This window comes from Trachurus trachurus (assembly GCF_905171665.1).
Source record: "Trachurus trachurus genome assembly, chromosome: 8".
NCBI lineage: Eukaryota > Metazoa > Chordata > Actinopteri > Carangiformes > Carangidae > Trachurus > Trachurus trachurus.
This window is the reverse complement of record NC_139905.1, coordinates 21,671,868-21,697,116: the sequence shown is the minus strand read 5'-3', so window position 1 is coordinate 21,697,116 and position 25,249 is coordinate 21,671,868. Positions and strand designations below refer to the sequence as shown.

The 25,249-nt window shown below is 41.2% G+C and overlaps 1 protein-coding gene across 1 annotated transcript in view; it reads right to left on the bottom strand.

The window, feature by feature from the left end:
- The window catches only part of LOC310990024 (protein kinase C beta type-like), a gene marked incomplete at its 3' end in the record, with an annotated part of 76,315 nt that overhangs the window by 12,919 nt on the left and 38,147 nt on the right, over positions 1–25,249 (bottom strand). The window contains exons 4-10 of the mRNA XM_083977234.1: positions 22,443–22,554; positions 21,891–22,019; positions 14,849–15,005; positions 14,264–14,398; positions 12,982–13,078; positions 8,446–8,589; positions 1,430–1,603 (exon numbers count right to left, since the gene is read on the bottom strand). Of these exons, the coding sequence (XP_083833360.1) occupies positions 1,430–1,603; positions 8,446–8,589; positions 12,982–13,078; positions 14,264–14,398; positions 14,849–15,005; positions 21,891–22,019; positions 22,443–22,554 (948 nt within the window). The remainder of the gene's footprint in view (positions 1–1,429; positions 1,604–8,445; positions 8,590–12,981; positions 13,079–14,263; positions 14,399–14,848; positions 15,006–21,890; positions 22,020–22,442; positions 22,555–25,249) is intronic.

The window sequence follows — 25,249 nt, the reverse complement described above, 5'->3', positions numbered from 1 at the left end:
TCATGCGCTATGTGTGTGTCTACAGTACTACAGTACATACTGTGTGTTTGAATAATGCGTACTGTATGTGTGTGTACACTGCTCATCATATATGGCATATACGTGTCTATGCAGGCATGTTATAATTGCCTATATGTGTATAACTGCCTGCTAAGTCCCATATGTATGGAAGCCCTCCTCCGGTCAGAGAATTAGTGCTGAGGAGGATTAACACACTCACTTCTTGGTTAGTGAGTGTGTGTGTGTGTGTGTGTGTGTGTGTGTGTGTGTGTGTGTGTGTGTTTGTGTGTCAGGTCAACTTTATTTGTCTAGATGTCATATTAATCAATGAAAACATTAACGTTTGGAGTGTTTTTATAGATCATATGAAAGTAAATGACAAGCACTCAGTGTATGAAACCAGTGAGCTATATTTACTCCTCTGTTGACTCATCTTTATATGAATTACATGTCAGAAGAGAGGCATGAATCAAATATGAATCCAGCCTGTGTATTCTAGCTGTGAGCTGGTGACAGCAGGCACGGTGGCTGCTGCTAAGACCACAGAGCGCCGCAGCAGAGTGGCTGTGCCTTTCAGCAGGACTCAGCTCTGTGGCTCACGTCTGAACAAACATAACATGAAAGTGTGGGAGCCTATAAAGGTGTCATTTCGTCTGGAAATAATCAGGAAAGACACAATACAGATTTCTGGTTTGTCTTTGTATGTCTGAACAGGAGTTCATACATTCACACAATGGGGTTGAAAATCAACATTTCTGTTAATATTCTGAATAGCTGCCTTAATTTATTATTTTTTTTTTTTACTTTGTCATAACATGATATTACATTGTGCATGTTTGGTTGGATGTTAATCTCACAGGCACGAGTGTGAAATCAGTGAGAAAGCACAAAAGCCTGTACATACTGTACAGTAGGAAAATAAAACACCCAGAGGTCCTTCCCTAAATAAACCTGTGTATGTGTGTGTGTGTGTGTGTTATGTACTGTACATTAAAACAGACAAATACCTTTCTCCCACTCAACAGGAATTTAGCAACTTACACTGTGATATCTACATGTGCTAATAAAAATGAAATAAAAACATATTCTCTTTTCTTCTTATAACACTGAATCAAAGTAGATTCAATGTGTTTTTGTGAGGATTGTGTGAATGTCCGTTGTCACTTCAGAATGCCTTGTAGGAATCTGTTTTCAGCTTGATGATGAATGATAATCATTCATGTGGACAACAAACTTTACCTGAACCTAAATAATTCACCTTAAACCAAAATCATTTTACATTAGCTTAATATAAACATTTCCTTAAACTTAACAAAGAAAGGTGCCAAGATAAATGTAAAACAAAACAAAACATGTTCTTTTAAAATTAAATATGAAAGTATTGTGCATTGTATTACAGGAATGAAGTGACAACATGTCAGCCCCCTACCATGCTCTGGAAGGTGGAGTGCAGTTGTGTCAAGAACGGGGGCTTTCCAGCCAGCGCTAACACTCTCTTCTCCACCATGGTGCACTCCACGTCATCATCCTGGATCACAACGTCCTTCTTGAGGATCTTTATGGCGTAAAGGTCCTCCGTCCCTTTACGCTCTGCCAGCATCACCTACACACACAGAGACAGAGAGTGAGAGAAACAGGATAAGTTAATGAGAAGCACAAGGAAGATGAATTTCATCAGTATTCAAAATCTTTATGGCATGTCTTTAAACCAGCATCACCTTGGAGGAAAGAAGGGTGCACCGAAGAAAAGAAAGAAAGAGGGAGAGAGAGAGAGGCAGACAGAGTTAGGGGAGACAGGGACAGCAGGGGAGACATGGGCCAGGAATAAAGCAGTAGAGTGATGAAGAAGAGTCTCTCTGACTGTTTTGGGTTAGACAGTCAGAAATAAAGAGAGTCAGAACAGGAGGGAAGAACAAGACGAGACTGATTCATAATTTTTCAAGATGTGACCTGAGGAGAAAGAGAGACAAAAAGAAAGGCAAGACGGAGGGAAAGAAGGTGATTCAAGGCTCCGAGATAGGTCTAGTACAGTCACACTTTGTGTCAGTATGGTGGTCACTTCTGATGATTTGTTTGGCTTTGAATCCAAATGAATGTTTTTACCAAATGTGAGTCCTTTGAAATCCCCTCAACACATTACTAAAATACCACATTCATGACAATGGACAACACAAACACCATGCAGATTGATCCCGATTTTAGGTCAGCCTTGAAAATTGCAAAACCCATACAATGTTGGATCCTGCCCATAATGTTACTCAGTAGTGTTTTTAAGCTAGGCCCTTCTAACTGCAAGATGAACAGTTTGTAACACGCACTTTTCCATAAATCTGTAAGTGTTGAGATGGCCCCTCAACAAAACCATCAGGATAATAAATCTAGAAAGGTGACAGCAGACACATGCAGAAAGTAGTATACTTGTATTTACATAGGCTGGAGCAGCAGCTGAAATGGGAAAACTTGGCCCCAAATTTCTGACACTGCACAGTCTACAGTATTGTGGCTTTAATTAGTTGCTCTTCTTTGCATTTTCTTAGAAGGGAGGAGAGAAAGGAATGTGTAGGCAGTGGATGGAGACAGAGCGAGGATTTGCAGTGCCTCAGTAGATTTTTATACTGTTTGCCCTTCACTAACATCAGTGAGGAGAAAAAGTCCGGACAGAAGTGAGAGGGGTTTATGTCACTTTTTTTTCAGGATCCTCAGGTCACACAGTTGGTGGGCGGGTGGAGATAAAGCAAGTTGAATGGCTGAGGTGGTGAGTGGGATTAGAAGAGTGGAGGGAGAACTAAAGGAGGAAGTGAAGGACGAGAGGAGACGGGGGAATTTCAGGGATTCGGGATCCTACTGTATGTGATTTCATTGTTTAGTCTTGGGTGGGGAGTGTGTGGCATGGGTGGTGGTTCCATATACAGGTAATACTCAGAAAATTAGAATATCGTGAAAAAGTTCATTCACTTCCCCATGATTGCGAACTGTACTGAACCAGACAGAGAGCTTTTAAAGGCTCAGGAACCCTTTGCAGGTGTTTTGGATTAATTGGCTGACAATTTGAGCTACAACATTGAACTTTTTCACGATATTCAAATTTTTTGAGATTCTGATTTTGGGGTTTTCATAAGCTGTAAGCCATAATAATCAAAATTCTAACAAATAAAAGCTTGAAATATCTTGCAATGCCTGTTATGAGTCTAAATAATATATTCATTTCACCTTTTAAGTTGAATTACTTAAATGAATGAACGTTTTCACGATATTCTAATTTTCTGAGTATTACCTGTATAAAGTGTGGCTCTTTTATATATGATGAGAATGGTCCCACCATGAGGAACCTCTGCATTACAGCGTATTCGCGTTTGTTTTGTGTGAGTGTGTATGTGTGTGTTGTGTTCGCATGCTCAGCAATTTTAAATGTCTTGTAGCCAAGGTCAGGCTCATGCTGCTCCCAACCCGAGGAGTTGCTGTAATGTGTCTGTCTTGTCTGTCTTAGTTCCTCTCCCTTCCCTACTTTCCGGTCCCTTTCTCCTCCTCTTCTTTCCCCAGGAATCCAGCAGCTGCTGGAAATAGCAAGGCCAAATGTGGGTCAAGTCTCAGATCACAGGTCATCTCATGAAAGTTGAAGCAGGCTTGTGACCAGATCGGAAGAGTTCAACTCCCTGGGCTGAAATCTGTACCGGGGAATTATATGAGCAACTGTAACTTAAAAAGGTGTTAACCTTGACACATTGAGAAAGTATAACTTCAAAGTGCCACATTTGAGGGAAATCAGAGAGTTGGATTAGAAAATCACACTGTCCATTCACTATAAAGCTTAAGCAAGAAAATGTTCAGCTTAGCCAAGTACATACAGTAGACCAGAAATGGGGGGGAACATCTGCTCTGTTCAAAGGTTGTAAAATCTGCTACCACCAACTGGTTAATACCAAGTGACAAGTAACAACAAAAGGCAGAAGGCTATAGCAGTAGAAAACTTCACCAACTTCAAGACATTAAGCTCAGCTATTTAACCAAAGTGTCAAATTGTTTACGATTTTGTAAGTAGATGTGTGGTTAAGAAAAACTGTACTGAAGCTTCACAGCAAAAAGCAGAAGCACTAACAACTAGGCTAGATAGCAATACTAAACATTTAGTTAATTTCTTAATTTGTATTTATAAGAGTCAGATTGAAGCCCACACTTTCAAGATCATGATGTTTCATATTTTGAGCAGTGGTTACAGTGACACTTCTTTGTGCTGCAGTAGGACACAGAGCAAGATAGGCTACCTCATTTTCAATTTCCCTATTATCAGCACAGATAAAGTATCGTTTCCACATGACTACTCTGACTGCTCTGCTGAAAATTGTCACCTTGCTGCATAGCTGTCCTCTTTCTATCGCTCTAAAACCAATAAAAGCACTTTAACATTTTATCTCAAAACAAGGGTGCGAACAGGCAGGAGTGAAGTGGAAGAAAAACAGCTGAGCTTTCCATTATACAGCTAGCATGGTGTGTTTGTAGATTCCACGAGGCTAATTGAGTTGTAGGACCTCGACAAAAGAACTTTCATCCAATCGTATTTCATATTTAAGCCTTGTACTACGTTTCCTTTGTTAATTTGCATAAATCAGTGAGTGAACCTCATGGTTGGAAAAATTTGCTGCCGTTAAACTGCCTAAGTTAACTTGATGATATGTCATTGTCATCGTCTGGCAAAAAGCAAGACAGGTCATTATTTAACCAAAATGCCACTACAGTCAGCTGACGGAGCATCTGTGAGCAGCACTGAGCAGAACCACTGTCTGCTCTCTCGTTCTAAGTTGCTGTAGGTAAGTGTCAGCTTAATGATATAAATGGCAAACATATCACACTCATTATTCTCTCTGAACCTGTCAGGAATAGAGCAATAAGAGTGACCTTACATCCACCTCCCTCCCTGTGAGATTGAAAACTTCGCTGCTTTGCTGTTTATGTCTAATACATATTCAGGTATGTTAATATGGGGGGGTTACTGGGCACGGGATTCTACAGGGAGAGCAGCACAGATGGACAAAAAGCTATATGTGTGTGTGTGTGTGTGTGTGTGTGTGTGTGTGTGTGTGTGTGTGTGTGTGTGTGTGTGTGTGTGTGTGAGGGCAACCACAGTTCAAGAATGTGCACTGTAATGTTCAGCATTGAACTTCTGATATCTATTGAAGATGTATTCTGGTAGCGTCCTTTGACAAAAGGAATATAAAAAAAATTAAGTCATTAATTGTGAGTGAGTGGGTGTGTGTTGGGACGTGTGTGTGAGCTCATCCCATATGGTGGCAGAGTGACTCTATGTAAATACAAACTCTATAAAGTTAAAACAGGGAGGAAGGACACCATCTGGCCTGAAGCTCGTTTTATGCAACCACAAAGACAAGGACAAGACCAACACAGGGAAGACATAAAACCAGCAGGTTTAATCAGAGGACAGACGATGCACAGACCACATGTAGCCATGGTGGTAAATGAAGGAGGATGCACATGTTCTGTTATTTATTACTCCCCTCATATTTTGCATGTAATTTGATGCAGTCAGTGTTACATGTCATTTTCTCGCCAAGGGTCAGTGTCTTACTCGAGGCCATTTTGGTCAGTGCCATTCATAAACTGGCTACATTATATCAGTATGAGTGGTGGTGTGTGTCACTGTTGGCCCTTTTATCCAAGAAAGTTGTTCAGGGTCATTTGACAGAGCAGCAGTCCCGAGGAGATTAACTGTCATATGTCGTAAAAGATGCCAGTGTGTTTTCTCTGCTGACCTTGCAGAGTGAATTTACCCAGGGAGAATAAATGAAACCACACTCTGCTGCACTGCATTATTCTGCACTGTGTTGTATTATGGTGGCCTTTGTAGTCTCCAGTGGTGTGCAGTCATTATTTCCACCAAGATAGTGTGTATTTCATATCCAGCCCCACTCAGACTGTGGCTGTGGGTCACAGTGGGACTGGTTTTTGACAGTACGTAACCCCCCCCCCCCTCCACCGCTCCGTCGTTTAATTTGAAACAGAAAATACAACAAGACACGACACAATTGGTTTGCTTTAGTTGGTCTGGGTAAGTGATGAATATAAATAAATAATGGTGGTGTCACCCTGCAGCACAGGCACCACATGGTCACATTATATTCTGATGATTGACAGCAGGTCATGCAGAACTTTACTGAGCCTTGATGTCTCTTTACTTTCTCTTTCTTTCTGATGAGCCGGGACAAAAAAAAACTGATTAAAAGCATCATTAGTCAAGTCTGCAACCTAACCTTTACCAGTAATGACAACAAAAGCTGTTGCCATGGTTACTGGTCTACTTGAATATACATTGCTTCAGCAAGTCTCTCGTTATTATGATACCCTGGCAGTTCATGACAAGCAGATTAATTCAATTGCAGTTTAATTTATGAACTCAAAATCATAAATCTGTTATAAAACCAAACCAAACAGGCCACTGACCCAAAGTTTGGTTGATCTGCAGTGTCGAGGACAGAGGTGATTGTTCACGGTGCTGTGATCAAAGAACTATGTGCAGAAATCCCACTCCACAGATGTGCGCTTATGCATTTGAATCACGTATTCCCTTTTGATGGATGTATAGAAACATGTCAATACTATTCAAGCAGAAGCAGCAGAGCTAGGAGACAGACGTGTACGTGTGTGTATGTTATTACCACGCTGTAAACGGGTCCACAGTGAAATGTTAGCATGTGATGTCCACACACACTGAAGCACAGAGCACAGATCTGAAGGAGCCTCCCACGCAATCTCAGGAACATTAACGTAACGTACACATCATGTGAGTGTGTTTGTGTGTGTGTCTTAAATCAGATGGTATTCACATACACACATCAGCCAGCTACAACTGGTATTCACAGAATTTACATGTGTGTATGTGTGTATATAATATAGGCCTAAAGGAAGAACGTGTGTACATTTATGCATGTGCAGTTGTATCAGACTCCAGCTGTAGCCTATGTGTGTGTGTGCGTGTGTGTGTGTGTATCCACTTTGTGTTTATGTGTACTCATGCATATCTGAGCATGTCTCAGGAATCTGTGTATGCGAGTGAGTCTGGTATTCCGCTAACGATCGAGCCTCGGCTCCATCTCTCCACGTTGACGCATCCGTGTAGCTTTAAATGCCTGTTACCATGGAAACAGGCAGCCGGCTTACAGGACTGGTACACAGACAATGGTCTCTCTCTTTTTCTCTCTGCTGTTCTCTGTCACTTGTCCTGTCTCTCCACCCTCCTGCTCTTCCCATCCTTTACCCAATTTTCTCTCATTCTCTCTCTCTCTCTCTCTCTCTCTCTCTCTCTCTCTCGCCACACCCACCCTTTCTTTCCTTTGCTTCTTCTCATTCATGTCATTCTTCCCTCACCGAGGTTTCCCCCTCCCTTTTCACTGCGCTTTTCATTCAGTCTGACGTTTTTACCTCTTGCTCGATTCATTCATGCCAACCTTGTCGTCATCATCTCACATCTCTATCCTTTCATCCCCCTCTCAACTTGTCACGTCTCTTCGTCCCTTTCCCTTTATCCATCTCTGTCTACCTGTGCTTCATCTCCTGTAATTGTTTCTATCTCTATCCAGGACTTTCTGTCTATCTTTGCTTTCCTATAAGCTCAGTGTGTTGTGCACACAAATCCTCAGTGTGGTATTTATCATACAGTAGCATGCAGTAAAAAGACTGATATTACCCTATGTGTTCACATGTGCATGGTTTCTATATATCCTGTATTTATTCAGAATCCGACCCATAATTGCTGGAGTCAGTGTGTTGTGTTGTGGTGTGATGTAAGGTACAGAAAGTAACAAAGTATGTTGAGGCTGCTGCTTTTTCTACTGTGATCTGAAAGTGACACTGTGAAGCTTTGCAAAGGAGAAACACCAGTGCTCGTCTTATAGTTGACTCCACAAGCAATAAACACACTCTGGTTCAATTCAGTACACTCAGGGGGTATAGTTATTTTTGACAGATATTGATGTTTAACCAACATTACTAAGTTTACTGACTTAATGACAACGATTCTCTATTTGTGCAACTAACCCTAACCCCATAATCCACATTATCATTTACTATAATCCTGTAATGCTAAAGAGCACTTGCCACTGTAAATAAAGAGGAACCTCCTCCAGTTAATCAAATGAAAAGCTAATGGACAAAATGTTATGTTGTCATGGACGATATTCCAGTGTCAGGTGACAACGATTCATTCTCCATCTGCTGCCAAAGTGGACACACATTTTAATTCACACTTTCACTCGCATCTCAGCTGTTTGTCTACACAGTATGTGTTGGTACAGAGACAAGACAGGTGCAAACACACACACACACACACACACACACACACACACACACACACACACACACACACACACACACACACACACACACACACACACACACACACACACACACACACACACATCAACATCATGGCCTCACCTTGCCGAAGCTGCCCTTTCCCAACACCATCAGGAAGTTAAAGTCGGCCAGCTTCATGCGGTCTTGGTTGCCATTGGAGTCGAAGCGGGAGGCAGCATTGGCCGACTTCCCATCTGTGTTCTTGCCTGGTCCGATCTTAGCTCTCTGGATGAAAGAAAGAGACACAGGACAAGATCAGACAAAAACAACTGAAACTTCTCACTACAGTGAAATCAGTGACTGTATTGCCACATGATTCTAATATTAGGATTGACCTGCCACTGATCACTATTGGCCAATTTTCTATTAAAAATCCATGACGGTAGATTGAAATTAATGTTCTAACCACCAGTCACCTCAAAGGGATAGTTCGGCTTTTTTGAAGTGGGGTTGTATGAGCTACAAATGTCCATTAAATAGCCTACACTAGATGCTGTAGAAAGGTCTGTGCTCTCCCCCACTAAGAAACACCGGCGCATCGCGCTGCACCGAACCAGCACGGAGGAATACTGAGTGAGTTGGGTAGTACCACATAAACAAACTTTTTCGACCAGCTAATGCATTGTAAATTTTTACTTAAGATCAAGTTGAGACTAGACTTTTCGTAGGTGACGAAAATACACTGATTAGCCGTTCCTCATTGACAACAGTGTATTGCCTGTGTCTCGGTGCAGTGTAATGTGCCGGTGTTTCACAGTGGGGGAGAGCAGAGACCTTTCTACGGCGTCTATAGTGTAGTTAACTGGCATTTGTAGCTCATACAACCCCACTTCAAAAAAACTGAACTGTCCCTTTAAAATCGACCCCCTGTGCTTAATACTCAACTCAGAGAAGCTCTGTGTGATGTGTAGTGTTTTCCCCCCTCCCACCTTGTATCACTAAACACTGATTAAAGGATATAGAAAACAAGACTTTAAACTGAAATGTTCACATTTTACACACAGCACATATTTCACACACTCATGACCACAAGAGTAAAACAAAATGAGAAAGAAAATGAAGAAATGCAGCCGACCACATTTACTGGTTTATAAAATCACATTCAGGAAGTCTTAAATGTCAGATTATAGACACCATAGTTCTAATACAAAACTTTCCTTGAACACCAAACAACTCTTTTTCAAAATGTGGGGTATGTAAATAGGACAAATAAATGTTTAGTTTTAGTGCCAAAGGTGGAAATGCCATTTATGTTAATAGGGGAAAGTTTTAGCCTTTCATTTATTCTGTACATGGACTTTACTCCCCACACTTTCCATAACAAACATGGCCTCCCTGTGCATCTGTCACTCAGTTCAGTCTTGACTGTCACCACCTCCCTTGTTTCTGTCCTTCAAGCGCTCTCTCCCACTCACTCACTCTGAAAGTTTTTGAACTGTCTCTCTTCTCTAAAATAATTCATTTTAGTTTCATCTTTATACATGTGGCCTGTGTCTCTGACTCTCCATTTATTCATGTCTGTCACTTCCCTGTCCATCTCCTCTCTTCACTCCGTGTTTCATTTCTAACTCTCTCTCAATTTATCCATCTCTGCCTCGACCTTGTCCTTTCTCCGTCATAGGAATCTTCTATTAAAATCTCATTCTCCACTTTGTAAAGCTGTGCTACAGTTTATCTATGATCTTAAGACATTAACAAAGCGCCTACACACTCAGACACGGACACACAGGATGAATACATATGATCTTATCACATCTCATCTTAAATTGCTGTGTCTCCCTGCACTTCCTCTGTCCTGCAGTAATTTCTCTACTCATCTTGAAAATTGACAGAGTGAAGCCTCCAACTACTCTGCTGCTGTTTGTTGTGTACTCTGTGTGATGCAACCCATACATTTTTGACTCATCTATGGATAAAAGGCTCTATCTGTCGTGGCACACACACACACACACACACACACACACACACACACACACACACACACACACACACACACACACACACACACACACACACACACACACACACACACACACACACACACACACACACACACACACACACACAGACACACCACACACACAGAGGAGCAGTCAAGGTAAAATCGTGAGCAGCAGACCATGCAGAGGGCAACTCTCTCAAAGCCTTTGGAGATTAATGCTGCTCTCTTTGTCTGTCTCTGTCTACGATCAAGTATTTTTTGTACAGTTTATAAAATATTACTATAAAAAATATAAATGGAAACAGAAACATCTGATAAAACGTCACAAAACCTGAGAGGCTTAAACGTGGTTTGACATGGTTCTTGCAATACATTATGGCCTCTGAAGACCTTTAGCTGTCTCGTCACAGAAACTATCCTAATGCAGCCATGTTCATACACAGTCGGCCCTCCTAGTTCTGATCGTGGGTCTGAGATACTGTGAATAAATGACTGCGATAATATCTCCCCTTTGTGAACAACATTACAGAAGAGGCAACAAAGCAGGGGTGAAATGGCTGCAAATTCACCATCACTGTGAGTCGCATGTAAATAAAATCCAATAGCAACACTACTCAAATCAAATCAGCAAATGTAGAGGGAGTAACACTCTGTTATTTTGTATGTGGTTTGGCTTGTTAACCAACAACTGCAAGCTTGTCTCTGCAGGTGATTTGTTTGGGTGACTGTGAGGTTATCATCCCATATATCAGTGAATTATTGCCACCTCCCTTGCATACACATAATATTTGTTTGCTGCAGCCTTTGGAAACTGCAGTTAATGAACACTTAGTTTTAAAGTTGAAACCTGCTGCGTTTGTCTTGCTGTCAATAACTCGTCTCTCACTGCCTGTGCATCTTGATCTCACATCTCTATACCTCAGTGCATCTTTATCTTTCCTCAGCCCTCCCCTTCACACTCCTTTCATTCACACCCATGCATGTGAAGAGAAGAGAGAGAAATGAGAGAAATGCAGACAGACTGATAAAAACTATGAAAAATATTGAAAGATAGAAAATAGTTTGTTAGTATTACTTACACTTGCAAAATATATTTGAAGCATCAGAGGTCGATATTATATTATTTTTACCCATGCATGAAGCTGATCTTTAATTTAAGTAGCATTTGTTTGATGAGTTGGAGCCATTTTAATTTCTATTTTACCTACCATTGCCATCAACACATCATCTTTACAAGCTCATCATGTTCTGAGTGTAAAATCCTAATTAGAAAAGTATCTAGAAACTGTAAGAGTAATACACTATAAGACAAGTATAAAGAAGCCTAAAATAATCTCCTCCTTAATTGCCCCTGAAGAACATTTGGAGTGTTATTCACAAGCACATGTGCATACCCATGACATGCATTATTTATTACTGTGACTGTTTGGTATGTGTAGATGTTGTGTGTGTGTGTGTGTGTGTGTGTGTGTGTGTGTGTGTGTGTGTGTGTGTGTGTGTGTGTGTGTGTGTGTGTGTGTGTGTGTGTGTGTGTGTGTGTGTGTGTGTGTGTGTGTGTGTGTGTGGTTCTGGATGGGATGAAATGGAGGCATGCAGGTCATGTTACCAAAGTGAAATTTCTCTCTGTCTCTCCCTGTGTCTTTCTTTCTCTCTGAGCTTCACCCAAGAGGTTGCCAACACACTTGTGAGTATGTTTGTGTGATAGCTGGCCCCCTGAGAATGTGTCTCAGTGAACGTCTGAGGACCATGACCTTGAGAAGATGGAGGGGAAGAAAAACAGATAAGGAGAGAGGAACACACAGGGGGGCAATGAAGGTGACCGAGGACAAGGCAGATAACTGAAGAAGAGAGGAGGAAGCCAAACGAGTTGGAGAGGAGAGAAATGGAGGCTAGTTCAGCTACAACAACTCCTTACAAAGCCAATATTCACACTATTAACCCATTGTGTTTAGCTAATAGTCTGAATGTGATAGTTAAAATGATCAAATACTTATCTAAGAATCACACTAACATATATTTAATATTTAAAGTTCTCAAAGATGGATGACACCTGTTTCATGAGTCAGAATCATCAGCTGGTCTGACAGCAGGAAACAACTGCTAAATGCCACTGTCTTCAAACTTAAACCTGTCCTTAAACCACTGCTGGAGCAACAGCAGAGACAGTGGAGGAAACACAAGTAAAAACTGTGCCCCCAGACACTTCCACTTAACTCTGTGATCAACAACAAAATGAGTCTCTAATGTTTTGAGGCTTAGCAACAGCAAGACAGAAGGAGAAGAGGGAGAGAGAAGAAAAACAAGGAAATGCACAGAGCGGGGTTATCCTTTGCCAAATGTGTTAATGAGTGGGCCTATTGGTCAGCCACACACATACACGTCTGGAGTGTGCCAGACCGGATGGTACTATAAGTGTGTCTGCCAACTGCTAACAGCTCTCCCAGAGAGAGTCTCTCACTCAGACACACACACACACACACACACACACACACACACACACACACACACACACACACACACACACACACACACACACACACACACACACACACACACACACACACACACACACACACACACACACACACACACAAGCCTACCATACCAATCATATGCAAGCTTAAATTCATATAAACTTTAACACAATGGGACTAAATCTACAAATGTGTGCACACCTCAAATTTCTGCCGTAGTTCCTCGTTGCCCTCCTCCCCCTCCGGAGGAACAGGAACATTGAAGTACTCGCCTTCTTCCTGGGAGAGCAGCTTAAACCTGAAGAGAGAATATTTCCAGTCAAATCAATTCACAATTAGTTTATGCGATTGAAGCGTTAAACTGCTGCCATTAGCTGAGCCTGCTGACAGGTAGCGCAGTCCGATTTAAAGCCTCTGAGAATAATCAGCCCATTATTTAGTAATTCACACTCCTTCACGGGGATCTGACGGAGATGGGCCAAAGCGCAGCCGAGATGCTTATCATTTCATACAATCAACAGACAGTAATTTTCCATATTGGCCCTGTTGCAACTGATGCCACAACCTCATTCCTCAGAGCAAAACTCATAGAACCAGCACTGGGCTTAATGCTTTTTCTCAGATATTATTTTCCCAGAAAACACATGTCCTGCTGTTTGTGATAATTCTTATCAGCAAGTTCCTGATTCCTTCACATGTTGGCACGCTAGCTGGTGAATCGCCATTGCTGTATAGTTCATATTTTAGGCATGTAATATATTTATGATCACTTATGATCAAATATTTTGCTGCATGTTGATAGGGAAGACCCTCACTTGTTATAAATGGCAAACCATCTTGTTCGGCTATGTAGCCATTTACAGACAATAGAAAAGTGAGATGAAGTCACACGCGCAACTCTTTTGAATAGAATTTCAAATTCCTCCCACAGAGGGCCCAGACCTACAGAAACATACAGACGTTTAGCTGTAAACATGAGCTGCTGTGTTCATCTCACTTTCATTATGTTCCTCCCCTCGGCTCCTGGTGCCAGCAGGTGTGAGGCTCTGGATCTGCTCATAAATGTAGCAGAGGAAAACACACACTTACACAAGTTCTCTCTGCTGTGAATATCAAGTTTTTAATGGCATCTCTCCACCTCCACCATTCCACCTCAAACACTGGCATCTCATTAAAATCCCTGACAGGGCAGCGTCAGCAAAAAGATAGGAAGAGAGGAAGATAGAGAGATATAGAGACTGAGCTACAGAGAGTGAGTGGGAGGGAGGGCAGTGGAGAGATAAAGAAGCAGAGATAAACAGACAGGGCAGAGATGCTTTGGCATGAATGAAAAAAGGAGCTCCAAACTAAAGTATTTCTCCAACAGTGCAGTAATGAACAAGGTCACCTTCACTCTCCCTCCTCCTCTACCTGTGCTGTTTCTCTGCCTCACATCTCTCCATCCCCTCCTCCAGTTATCCCTCCATCCCTCCTTTAATCTCACCATCCATCCACTCCTTGTTTCTGGAGCTCTGAGATGCCGAAGGACAGTGATCCCATGAAGTCGTTGCGGCTGGTCAGATCCCAGTCCCACACCTCCACAGACAGGCGGCGGTCCTTATCGTACTCCTTCAGGTGGCTGGGGGAGAAATAAAGACAATCAACAACTGGATGATTGACATCCTCCAATTTAAAGCATTTGAACTATGTTATTTCCATTTGTTGGATAGGTGCAAAAATGCCTTTCAAACTGAGCATCTGCATCCAGATGCCTGAAAATGCAAATCTCTGTCTTCTTCCATGCAAAGTGCAATGTGGCTTATTAAGAATGTAATTGGAGCCAACTGCAGGAACCGACCCCAACAGCAAGGTTTTATGAATAAGGAGCCAGATGTTTTTATCTGAGTGCCAGCGGTTACATATGCTTGGGAAGATGAGCATAAAGTGATGCTTTTAAAACACCAAGCTGAGAAAGATGAAAGAGAAGAAAGAGAGATAACAAGGGGATAAAATGAATAAAGGAGAAGAGAGGAAAAGGCAGCGACAGATTGAACTACTGAAATAAAAACATGGGGTACTGGGGTCTTACAATTTAAAGGTCTCATTCCAGGTGGGGTTGAGGCAGCACTTGATGGTTTTGGTCTTCTGTTTACTCTCGCTGCGGGGATCAGGAATCAGTTTAAGCTTCACATAGGGGTCCGAGAGACCATTCGGGTCCATGGGAACCAGATTCCTACCCTCTTTGACTTGAGGGAGAGGAAAAAAGAAGAGAGGAGGAAAAGAGAGGGAGAAACATCAGTACAAACATTTTGTGGACAGAAACAGCAAATGGTCCTGCATCTAAAATGTAGAGTTTGACTTTCCAAATCACCAGCATAAAAAGAAAAAAAAATTCAAAGATAAATCTGACTTTCTGGTAACGAACTGCATTATGGGTAATTATTTAAAATGACCATTGGGAAAAAAGGAAATCTGTAACATTGTGCTGGTGTGCATAATGTAACACAAACAGACACACACACAACACCGGGGGGCTGTGAGGATCAGTCACACACACAAGACGATCAATGAGTTTCTGCATCTCTATTTAGCAACAGCGGTTTCTGAGACCACGAAGCACAGCAGTGCTAATGCAGGAACATTCAGCCTTTTTTTTTTAATTGTTTGAATCTTGAGTTAAATTTTCAGTGGTAGCACATTAGCTGTCTCATGCCTTAAAGGTAATTAGACAAGCTATATTTGAATGGATGGGGTTTTAATAGCACAATAAGCACTAATTTAATTCATTCGTCAATCTTTTTTCCAACCTTTTTCTACAAAATAAAACATATCTGAGTGAAGATTTATTTGGTATAAAACAAAACCAAATACTGACTTTACACTGACATGCTGCCAGTAATGGCTGTCTAACCTATAGGAAATTACACTAATGGTTCCTGTATATTATTGGCCTCTGCACTGGACAAAATATTTAGCACTGTCCTTTATGTATCACCTACATTGCCTTTTTTGAAATAAGAATTGTAAAAGATTCATTAAAAATGACCCTATTTATGAGGAGATGGCATTCATCTATGAAGGAACATAGCAGCGAACAATTCTGCGGTTTAAGAACACGTTGATGAATCTGACGTAGAGTTTTCTTAAGAACCTTCTGAAAGAATCGAAGAAGATATTGGTGAATGAGGCCCATTGGTTCTTTGCATGTTTCGCAAGGTGGAGCCTAATTAACCCAAGCAGAACACGACATTACAATCTGTCCAAACTCTTTACATATATATGTCACGCTGTAGGTGGGTTCAAAGAAATCCTTTTGCACTTGTGTTGACATGACCCCGAGCATTACAGTGTTCACTGTTGTGCATAAGGGTGTTAGGATTTAATTAAGCACCTGCAAGTAACTTGCTAGGGGCATTACAGTTAAATTTTACCCATAGTTAGCATGTGGCAAATGTTTGTGTCAACTCCTCTGTGTATGTGTGTGTGACCCAAATTTGAGGAGTGCCTCCTGTCACTAACTCTCCCCTGAAACCAACAAATTAAATTAGTCACACAAACACAAACTTACACACACCAACACCTAGAGTTAGAGTTATGCTGGGGGTTAGAGCCTTGGGGTCTCCAGATCTGACTGTAATGACCATGTAGACAGATGAAGGTTGCCACTTCCAACACTAATCCTTCTTTTGTGGCTGCCTGTTATTGGCTTGTAATTGTATACCAGACTTCTGTAAAATCCCCCGCGATTGAGTTTTGAGTGTGTGTGTGTGTGTGTGTGTGTGTGTGTGTGTGTGTGTGTGTGTCTTTGCCTGTGTGCAATTATTGTTGCTGGTCAAATTGTGAGGTCACATCCAATTACCAGAAGCAGGGCTAGTGCCTCTGTGTCTTAGGGATGTCACCAGGGAAAACTATAGCACATTAAAAACACACACACACACACACAAAAAACCTTTCTTAGCTACCATACATAAATACACACACATTACAAAGTACTTAGCTGATGTACTTCAGTAATGTTATTAATGTAATATAGGGTCACATTGTGTGAAGAGAGAGGGTAAAACATTTTAGTTTTTTAAATTTTCATGCTTGAATATTTAAAAGAGACGGTAACCCTGGACAACTCCTCAGCAAGAGTGTTAATTCTGCTACTCAGAAGAGACAAGAACTTAATGACTCAGGTTGGTGCCTCTTCGCTCTACACACCAGCCTCGCCAGACTCCCCCTCTCAGAGAGGCGACCCCCCTCCAACCCAAAGATGAGGATAAATCCATCTACAAATGCTCTCTTGGTATCTGAATTTCCTTAAGATCGTGATAACGTGTAGTTTCTTGTTCTTAGCTGGTCTAGGGTTCACATTACTTTTTTAGAAACAAACCTGTTTAAACTAAGCCATGTGGTCTGACATGTTACTCATTCATTGCACCAGTCTGAATTTTTGTGACCTCCACAGGTCAAGCACGGTGTAAGTTCATCGCAGCTGAGATACTCTAATGTTCACATCCAAGCTGGGCTCTGTCTAAATTGTATCCATTCTCATCAGTGACGGCTCTGACCTTATAACTCATGTGATGTTTGGTCATCACACAGGGAGAATGTGTTTTTGATGCACTTTGGAGACATTAATGTGGGGAAAGATGGCAGAATTTTGGACCCAGCCTCATCTATTTCTGTTTTGGATCACTGCTGTCCCTTTTGCATCAGGTCAATTTTTGTTGAAAGCTTTCTGACAATTTTCTGACGAACCACACCTCTGCTTGTTACAGTACATGACATCATTATGGCAACACTGACATGCGGTGGGGTGATCAAAATAAATGTAATTGTGATGCTCACAGTAAATGATGCTGCACTTACAGTAACTGCATCTGCTGTGGTAGTTAAAGAGTAAATGAAGAAATGGAGGGATTCTAGCTTTATTTGAGACTCATTTCTCAGATAACAAAGGACTGCTGGGAAAAGAAGAGGAGAAGAGACAACTTGCTCTGTGCAGCAAAATTATGGGCTGCTATGATTACAAGACACATTAGACTAAAAATGTCACACGCAATTGTAAAATAATACTGAATCTAGTCTGTCTTGCATTGTCACCACAGTGCACCTAACTTTATATGGGAGTAGAGTGAAACTTTTCAGGCCACACAGCTCTTAGTGCTGCATGGAACGTACAACATGCTCTTAAAGCAGGACTGGAAGCAGATCTACCCAGTGAGCTCACAGTGTTAGAACACACCAAGATGTCAGAGAAATTAGATCTTCTTGCTGTTGAAGCACGATGCTACGCTAAGATCCAAGAAGTTAACCACAGCAAAGACCCTATGGCCAACATTAAGCCCTCAGCAGAGCAGGTCAATAAATATTAGATGATGCGTGTTAAAGTGACCATCAAATCCTGTTTGTGGGGAGCTATAAAGAGAGTAGCATGCCAAATGGTCTCAAAGGACAATTACAGTAAATAGAAGAGGGGTGTGTGCATGTTTTTGTGCTGGTGTATAAGTGAGTGAATTGATCTGCGTGTGCAGGCGTAGATGTGTTACGTACATGTGACTGAATCTGCATGTAAGATACATACTTGCATACAGTATAGCTAATTGCAAAGAGCATGTATGGGAGCGTGCATAGATGTGTGTGTATGTGTGTGAGAGCGGCAAAGATAACGCGTGTATTTGAGTCTATAGGGAGGGTGAAAGGAGATAAGAGTGCAGTAACAGCAGAATACTGTATGTGCACAGCGGCGTGGGTGTTGGCAGTGCACCTTTTCCCATGTAAAGCAGCCTCATTGGAGTTGAAGCAGGATTCTCATGTTCATCCTTCCAGCTTCTACTTGCATGTGTGCCGCAAAATTAGTGAAGTCTGTTTCAGATGACGCCCCGTGGGGACAGTGAGATGGTATTGACATTCATGGCGAGCATGCATGCCTTCCATTGGGCTTGTCAAGACAGATCAGAACATGCAAACCTAAAAAGAAATCCTCTCCAGTAACATTAACATCTGCTCTGAACCCCCAAATGCTGTATTTAATGGGTATAGAGGGAAATATACTGACATAATATTCATTCCACATGCGTTATCAGTATGTTGTCAACTGATGCCAACAACATACAGGTTAATTTAGTTGCACTGCACAGTCCATCAGGACTGTTACATCTGGGACTAGAAAGGGGTTTGTGTATTTGTTTTGACTCAGCTGCCAACATGATAAACCTATAGATGAAAAGTTCTCCTAATGAAATAGATCAGCCCCCCCTCTATGGATTCACGGCAAAGAAAATGAAGTGTTGATTGATGTTGATCACACCCCTATCTGAGTGTGATCCCAGTCCATTGACAAGACGTTCTGCATTCAGCTAACACTCTGACCCTGGTGCATTCACGACCTGAGGCCAGGTTTAGTTTCTGTTCAGTAGTCCCTCAGTGATTCTGCTGAGGCTCTCTTCCTGCCACATGTGTATTTTCAATAAAGATGAGCCTATGTCTCCACAGGTTGGAGGGGGAAACAGTTTGAGGCCTGTGTTTAGCATTTCTTGTCAGGTTTCTCTTGGTAAACCACAGCTCAAACTACACCTTAAAACTTGGTAGAAAGGTCTACAGGACAGACTTTTAATATAAGTCTTTAAATTCCCACCCCTCAAAACAGGAAACCATGATTCTGAGGCCCTACTGTAGGCTCATCCTTCCTGCTGAAGTGTCCTTGAGCTAGATGCTGATCCTCAATCTCCATTTGCCACTGACCCTGAGCTCTGATCTCCCCATGGGTGATCAATAAAGTGTCACTTTACATCCATGTCAACTGCTTTGATTTAAATCCACGACTAAAGTCCACAGCACAAATGCATCTCTCAGAGTAGCAGCCATTTTTCCACCAGCTCCTGTTATGTTAAGCTGTAGAAAAATTCCTGGTGGTTCTACAATTTGCTCTCTGTGCTGCTTTTTTCCCCTACTTCACTGCAATGAGGGAGCAGGCTGCTGATGGCTGCACACTGACCCCTGTGGACACAAATCAGTACTGCGCCACCTGTGCCTCTTGGTAAACTGTAACTAGGATTTTATCATGAGCAGCTGAGGGCAGGAGTAAAACAGAACACCCCTGTGTTATCAGTACAAATATTTTCAAATTAAACTTTAAATATGTTGAAAATATAATTATTTTGCGTGCTGTGACAGTGATGTTGAATTCATAATAGGCAGATACGACTAAACTGATTAAGAGCAACATGATAATTTTTCTTGACAGCTTCTATAATTGAGCTTTATTCTGATGTATTCTATTACATTCTGCTCTACTACTGTCCTAGCAGTCTGTGTGTAATAGGTCCGCTCTCTTATCACTTCCCACAGTAAATCCCCACTAATGATCAGTCGACAAGCGTGGGAACCAGGGAGAGAGAAGAGAGTGGGAGAGACAGAAGAAAAGGTGGATGGAGCCCAAAAACCACGCAGAAAAAAAACCACTTACATTTAAGACATGGACATGTGTACATACATCTGTGCTTTTGAGATGTCATTTCAGCAATACTTGGTGGAGACATGGAGAGGAATGAAAACATTTGATCAACAGCAGAACTGAATACAGTTTTGCAGCACCTATGTTTATTTATTTACAGTATATAGACTGAGACTGGGAAACCCAACCAAGAAGTAGATGTAGTCAGACTTGGGATAACTGTCCATGCATGTCACCAAAGAAGCTTTTGAAGTTTGTGCTACGTGATGCAGGTTATTCTACAAAATCCAAAAGTATCAGCACCAAAGTACCATATTTTATCCTACGACATTCACTTTCTGTTTGAGTATGCAGTATGTGTGATTGAGTTGACAGGTACAAAGAATTTCTAAGTTCTGTAAATATCTGCTGCCACCTGGAGGTCACACATGGTACTACAGGGTGGTCACACTGTTTTCCATTTAACAATTAATTTCAACATGAGGAAACACATTCAACACATCTTCTATGACATTTGAAATATTTCCATCAATATCTATTAAATTCATTGAATTAAAACCATGACTACTATGAGTTTTCAATGAATTTGAATAATTTTAACTAATTGATCTGTTGAAAGTTGTGAAGAGCTGTGTTTATTTTGAGTAATATTTGACTGGCTGTCTCTAAACAAAACACTGTGTCCTGTTAATACAGCTATACTACTCAATACTATGAGCCCATGAAGGCTGCCAGGTACAACCATCCTAAACCAGTTATTCACCTTATAACATTACACTACTGCATGCAGTTGCTTCCAGACACACATTAAGACCCAGAAAATGATGGTTATCTTAGAATAAAAGTAAAGGGAGAAATCTGATAAGAAATGAGACGTACTACTATACACCCACACTATACACAATACACCAAGTCAGTGCAGAAGGTTAACAACTAAAACGTTCATTCTCCTGATTTAACTCTATCATAAGTTGTCCACCACCTTTGGCTGAAAATTAAATAATTCAAAGGCCTTTTGCCTTAATGTGATCCTCCACAATTCAGAATAAAGGAGTCTGAAGCCAGAATCCTGGTTCTTCGTTTGTACTGCACTTTGATACCTACAGCAATATCAGAATGATGGCAACTGCATACAATTAAATTGATTTGCTATTTGGGGTGAGGCTGCAGAACAGAAAATACTATTTGCAAAATGCAACAGCAGCAAAGTACAAGTACTTAAAATAAATCTGGTTTTAATTCTCAGCTCAGTCAGTCATGAACGTCCATGACTACCATGTCAGAGTTGCTGAACACACGAACTTGGACCTTCATGTTGTCTACAAACATACATTAGTTTTTCAATGAACATCATTAGATTATACACTTTTTTCAACATGAATAAGAAATAATCAGGCCCGGAACAGTATACAGAGTATTTGTGTTGCTCTACTATCATTTGAACCTAATATCTATTATGTAAATTAAAGTAATTTTTGAATATCATTTCTTAGGCTCACTTCATTCAGCCCCGCCACATCAACCAGCAGAGGGTGATAGAGGACTGGTACTCTACAGTAATGTCTGGATGAATGTGTATCTGTTTTTGATGACGGTCTAAATGTGTGTGTGTGTGTGTGTGTGTGTGTGTGTGTGTGTGTGTGTGTGTGTGTGTGTGTGTGTGTGTGTGTGTCTGAGATATACTTACTGGTAACAGTGAGTACATTAGTCTTGACCTCAGCGGTGATCATGAGGCGACCTCTCCTCTCAGTGTGGTCTGTCCCACACAGGCTGGGCACGTTGGCCACACAGCGCTTATGGATGTTCATCATACAGTCTGGAAAACACACACACATACAGTAGATACAGTATTTATCTGGTGCTGTTGATTCTCTGGGAATAATTGGTTAAATGGAACATTTTTCAGGAGTAATGCTTACTGGTAACAGTGAGTACATTAGTCTTGACCTCAGCAGTGTTTTATCATTTTTGAGAAACCATGCAACTACAAATAGGTATAAATAGCTTTCCATGGATATATACAAACACCTTTTACAGATGAGTGCTAGGTTAGTCTAGTTGCAATTAAGATATGATTAAAAGCAAAGGGGAAATTACTGTAGACAAAGAGTTGGCTCAACTGGTGCAGGAATACCAGCTACGCCTATTAGCTGTAAATACTGATACAAGGGTAAAGGCTAAGGAGTGATGCTGCATGTGTCTGCTAATGGCAATATGATGAATCCAAAAGACAACATACGGTCACATCTCATGCCCTGGTGTAAGAGGCCGTAAAGCAGAGAGCCACAGTGGTCACAGAAAGTCGGGCTGGAGTAGGTGTGGATCTTAAACTTGTGCTTTGCCCTCGGATCCTGGAGAGAGAAGAGAGAAAGAAAGAGAGATTCATACAGTAAATGCCATTTTACTTCTTTTCAACACATTCATCTTGATCACTTTCCAACTACCACCTATCCTCTCAACTGTTGTGTAGGATAATGCAGTATTTATAATTTTATGTACTGCACATGTTGCATGCTGTGACTGTGGGTGAGTATACAGGTATTTGCACTGTATTCTGCTAGGCAGGTTTCACTGGCATTCCTTTGTTCATATGAATTTAGAAAGTACACAAAGGCAGATACACGTATGACCATTGTGTGTGTCTGTGTCTGTGTGTGTGTGTGTGTGTGTGTGTGTGTGTGTGTGTGTGTGTGTGTGTGTGTGTGTGTGTGTGTGTGTGTGTGTGTGTGTGTACGCACAATACATGCAATGCCACAAGCGAGCTCTGTAGTGAGTCATTCTCCAAGAAGTTTATTAAAGCCCCACTGAAATTAAATGATTAAATGACAACAGAAGTGCAGCATATATGCAAGAGTTCATATCAGGTCACACACACACACACACATGCACAGGCATGGAGACATGGGTCAAGGACGCATAAATAGACTTCTCACTGACTCTAAAATATTTCATTCTTCATATGATAACAGCATAGAGACACTAAACTAAAATCTGAAATAATTCTCAATATTGGGTGATTTTTTTTCTTTTAAATATTATGTACTTTGGGCTGAGAAGAGAAAACTCAAGTACCAATTCCCCTTTCATAAACATTTGTATATGAGGCGTAAAAAGGGCAGAAACACTTTCTATTTCTGTCTGATGTGTGAGTGCGTTTGTATATATTTATATATATATATTTGTGTGTGTGTTTGTGTGCGTGTGTGTGTGTGGCTGAGTTTTACCATATTTATTGGGTTGAAAGATCAGATCATTACATTTGGTTTGTTATTGGGTTATGGTTACAGTCAGAATTAGTTTAGGTGTCTGTAAGAGAAGGAGAGAGTCCTGCAGCCATGGCTCAGTGGGCATCCACACCTGCATCTCAACACTTGTTTCAGTGGCTAACACACACACACACACACACACACACACACACACACACACACACACACACACACACACACACACACACACACACGCCATACATGGACGCATGGGTGGTGAGAACATCTAATACACCACTTGAGAGGGATCCAGGTTGTGCGGTGAAGTGGGGACACTTCAGTGTAGGAGTTACAGTATTTCTGCCAAGGGGATCCATCACAGTTACCAAACATACAAGATATTTACTGTTAATATGAATTTCAAATGGATCTTCTCATTTCTAAGATCTTTGATGGCATCAAATACACAAGTGCTTACTGCCAAGGAGAACATTTTTGCATTTAAACCGATTCGGTCAAGTGTGTGTGTGTGTGTGTGTGTGTGTGTGTGTGTGTGTGTGTGTGTGTGTGTGTGTGTAAACTTGTGTGTGTGTTCATGTTGTTCCAGCTCATGAGCCAGAAAAAGGAGCTGATTGATCTCTTGCTCTCCTCAACACCTGTCCTGGAAAATAATGTTTAATTTAGGCTGCTACTGCCGGAATTATACCCAGCTTCCCCAAGGTGTCTTCAGAAATGTGTGTGTGCGCTTGTTAAGTCTGAATGATTGTGCGGCTGCCTGCGATTGCTTGTGTGTAGGCGTGTGGGTTTCTTTGCATAACTGTGTATGTGTTTGCATTTGCGCGTGAGCATCTGTGTGTGTTTGTTTCCCTGCCGGTTCTCCTCTTTCTCAAGGACAAGACCACCTCCTGCTTGTTTTTTGTTCCTCTGAAAAATAAGGGAACATTGTGCTGCTGAAGCTCCAGTGATGAGCAACAGCAGACAAGGAGCAATACGAGGGCTGGTGAAAGAGGGGGCAGCTTCTTTATAAACACTAATGATTCAATAAATCCGCCTTGAAATATCAAAGATCAGACACAAAACAACTCGGGGAAAAAAGGAGGAACCGTTAATGGGGACAAAAAAAACATCACCATCCTCCTCCTCCTCTTTTATACATCACAACACGATCTTTGTTGATGGCTTATCAGTCAAATCACAAGAATGACAGATATGACGTGGTGCCATGCCAACACAGTTGTCAAAAAGGTTTACCACGCTACACAACTGTTACAAATATGCCTGATGAAGTACGTATATCCAATAAGTGACTGAGTCCCTTTCTCTTCCCTTTAATGCTCAGCCTTTTTCTGATACAGTAAATCAGTGTCATTTAGTTCATTTCTTTTAAAAGACCAAACCAGATTTTCAAAACTCCACTTGTTTTATTAAATGAAATTTAAAAAAAAAAGAAGTTTGTTGCTGATGTTTTTTTGTCTTAGAAATGAGAAGATTCATTTGAAATTCATATTACAGTAACAGTAAATATCTTGCATGTTTGGTAACTGTGATGGATCCCCTTGGCAGAAATACTGTAACTCCTACACTGACGTTTCCCCACTTCACCGCACAACCTGGATCCCTTTACTGTTTGTTTGTTTGTTTGTTTTACCAACAATGCTTGTTTTTAATTTCTCACTTAATTTTTCTAACCGAGAGCCCACTCATGATGACTATGGTGCGGTGTGGTGCACCTGGACAAATAAGTGTACTGCATGACATGCGCTGCGTTAGTAGGTGTCTAAACATAACATTAACACAAGATGCCTCAACATGCTGTTTTGACTGTTTTCTTGTAATCATG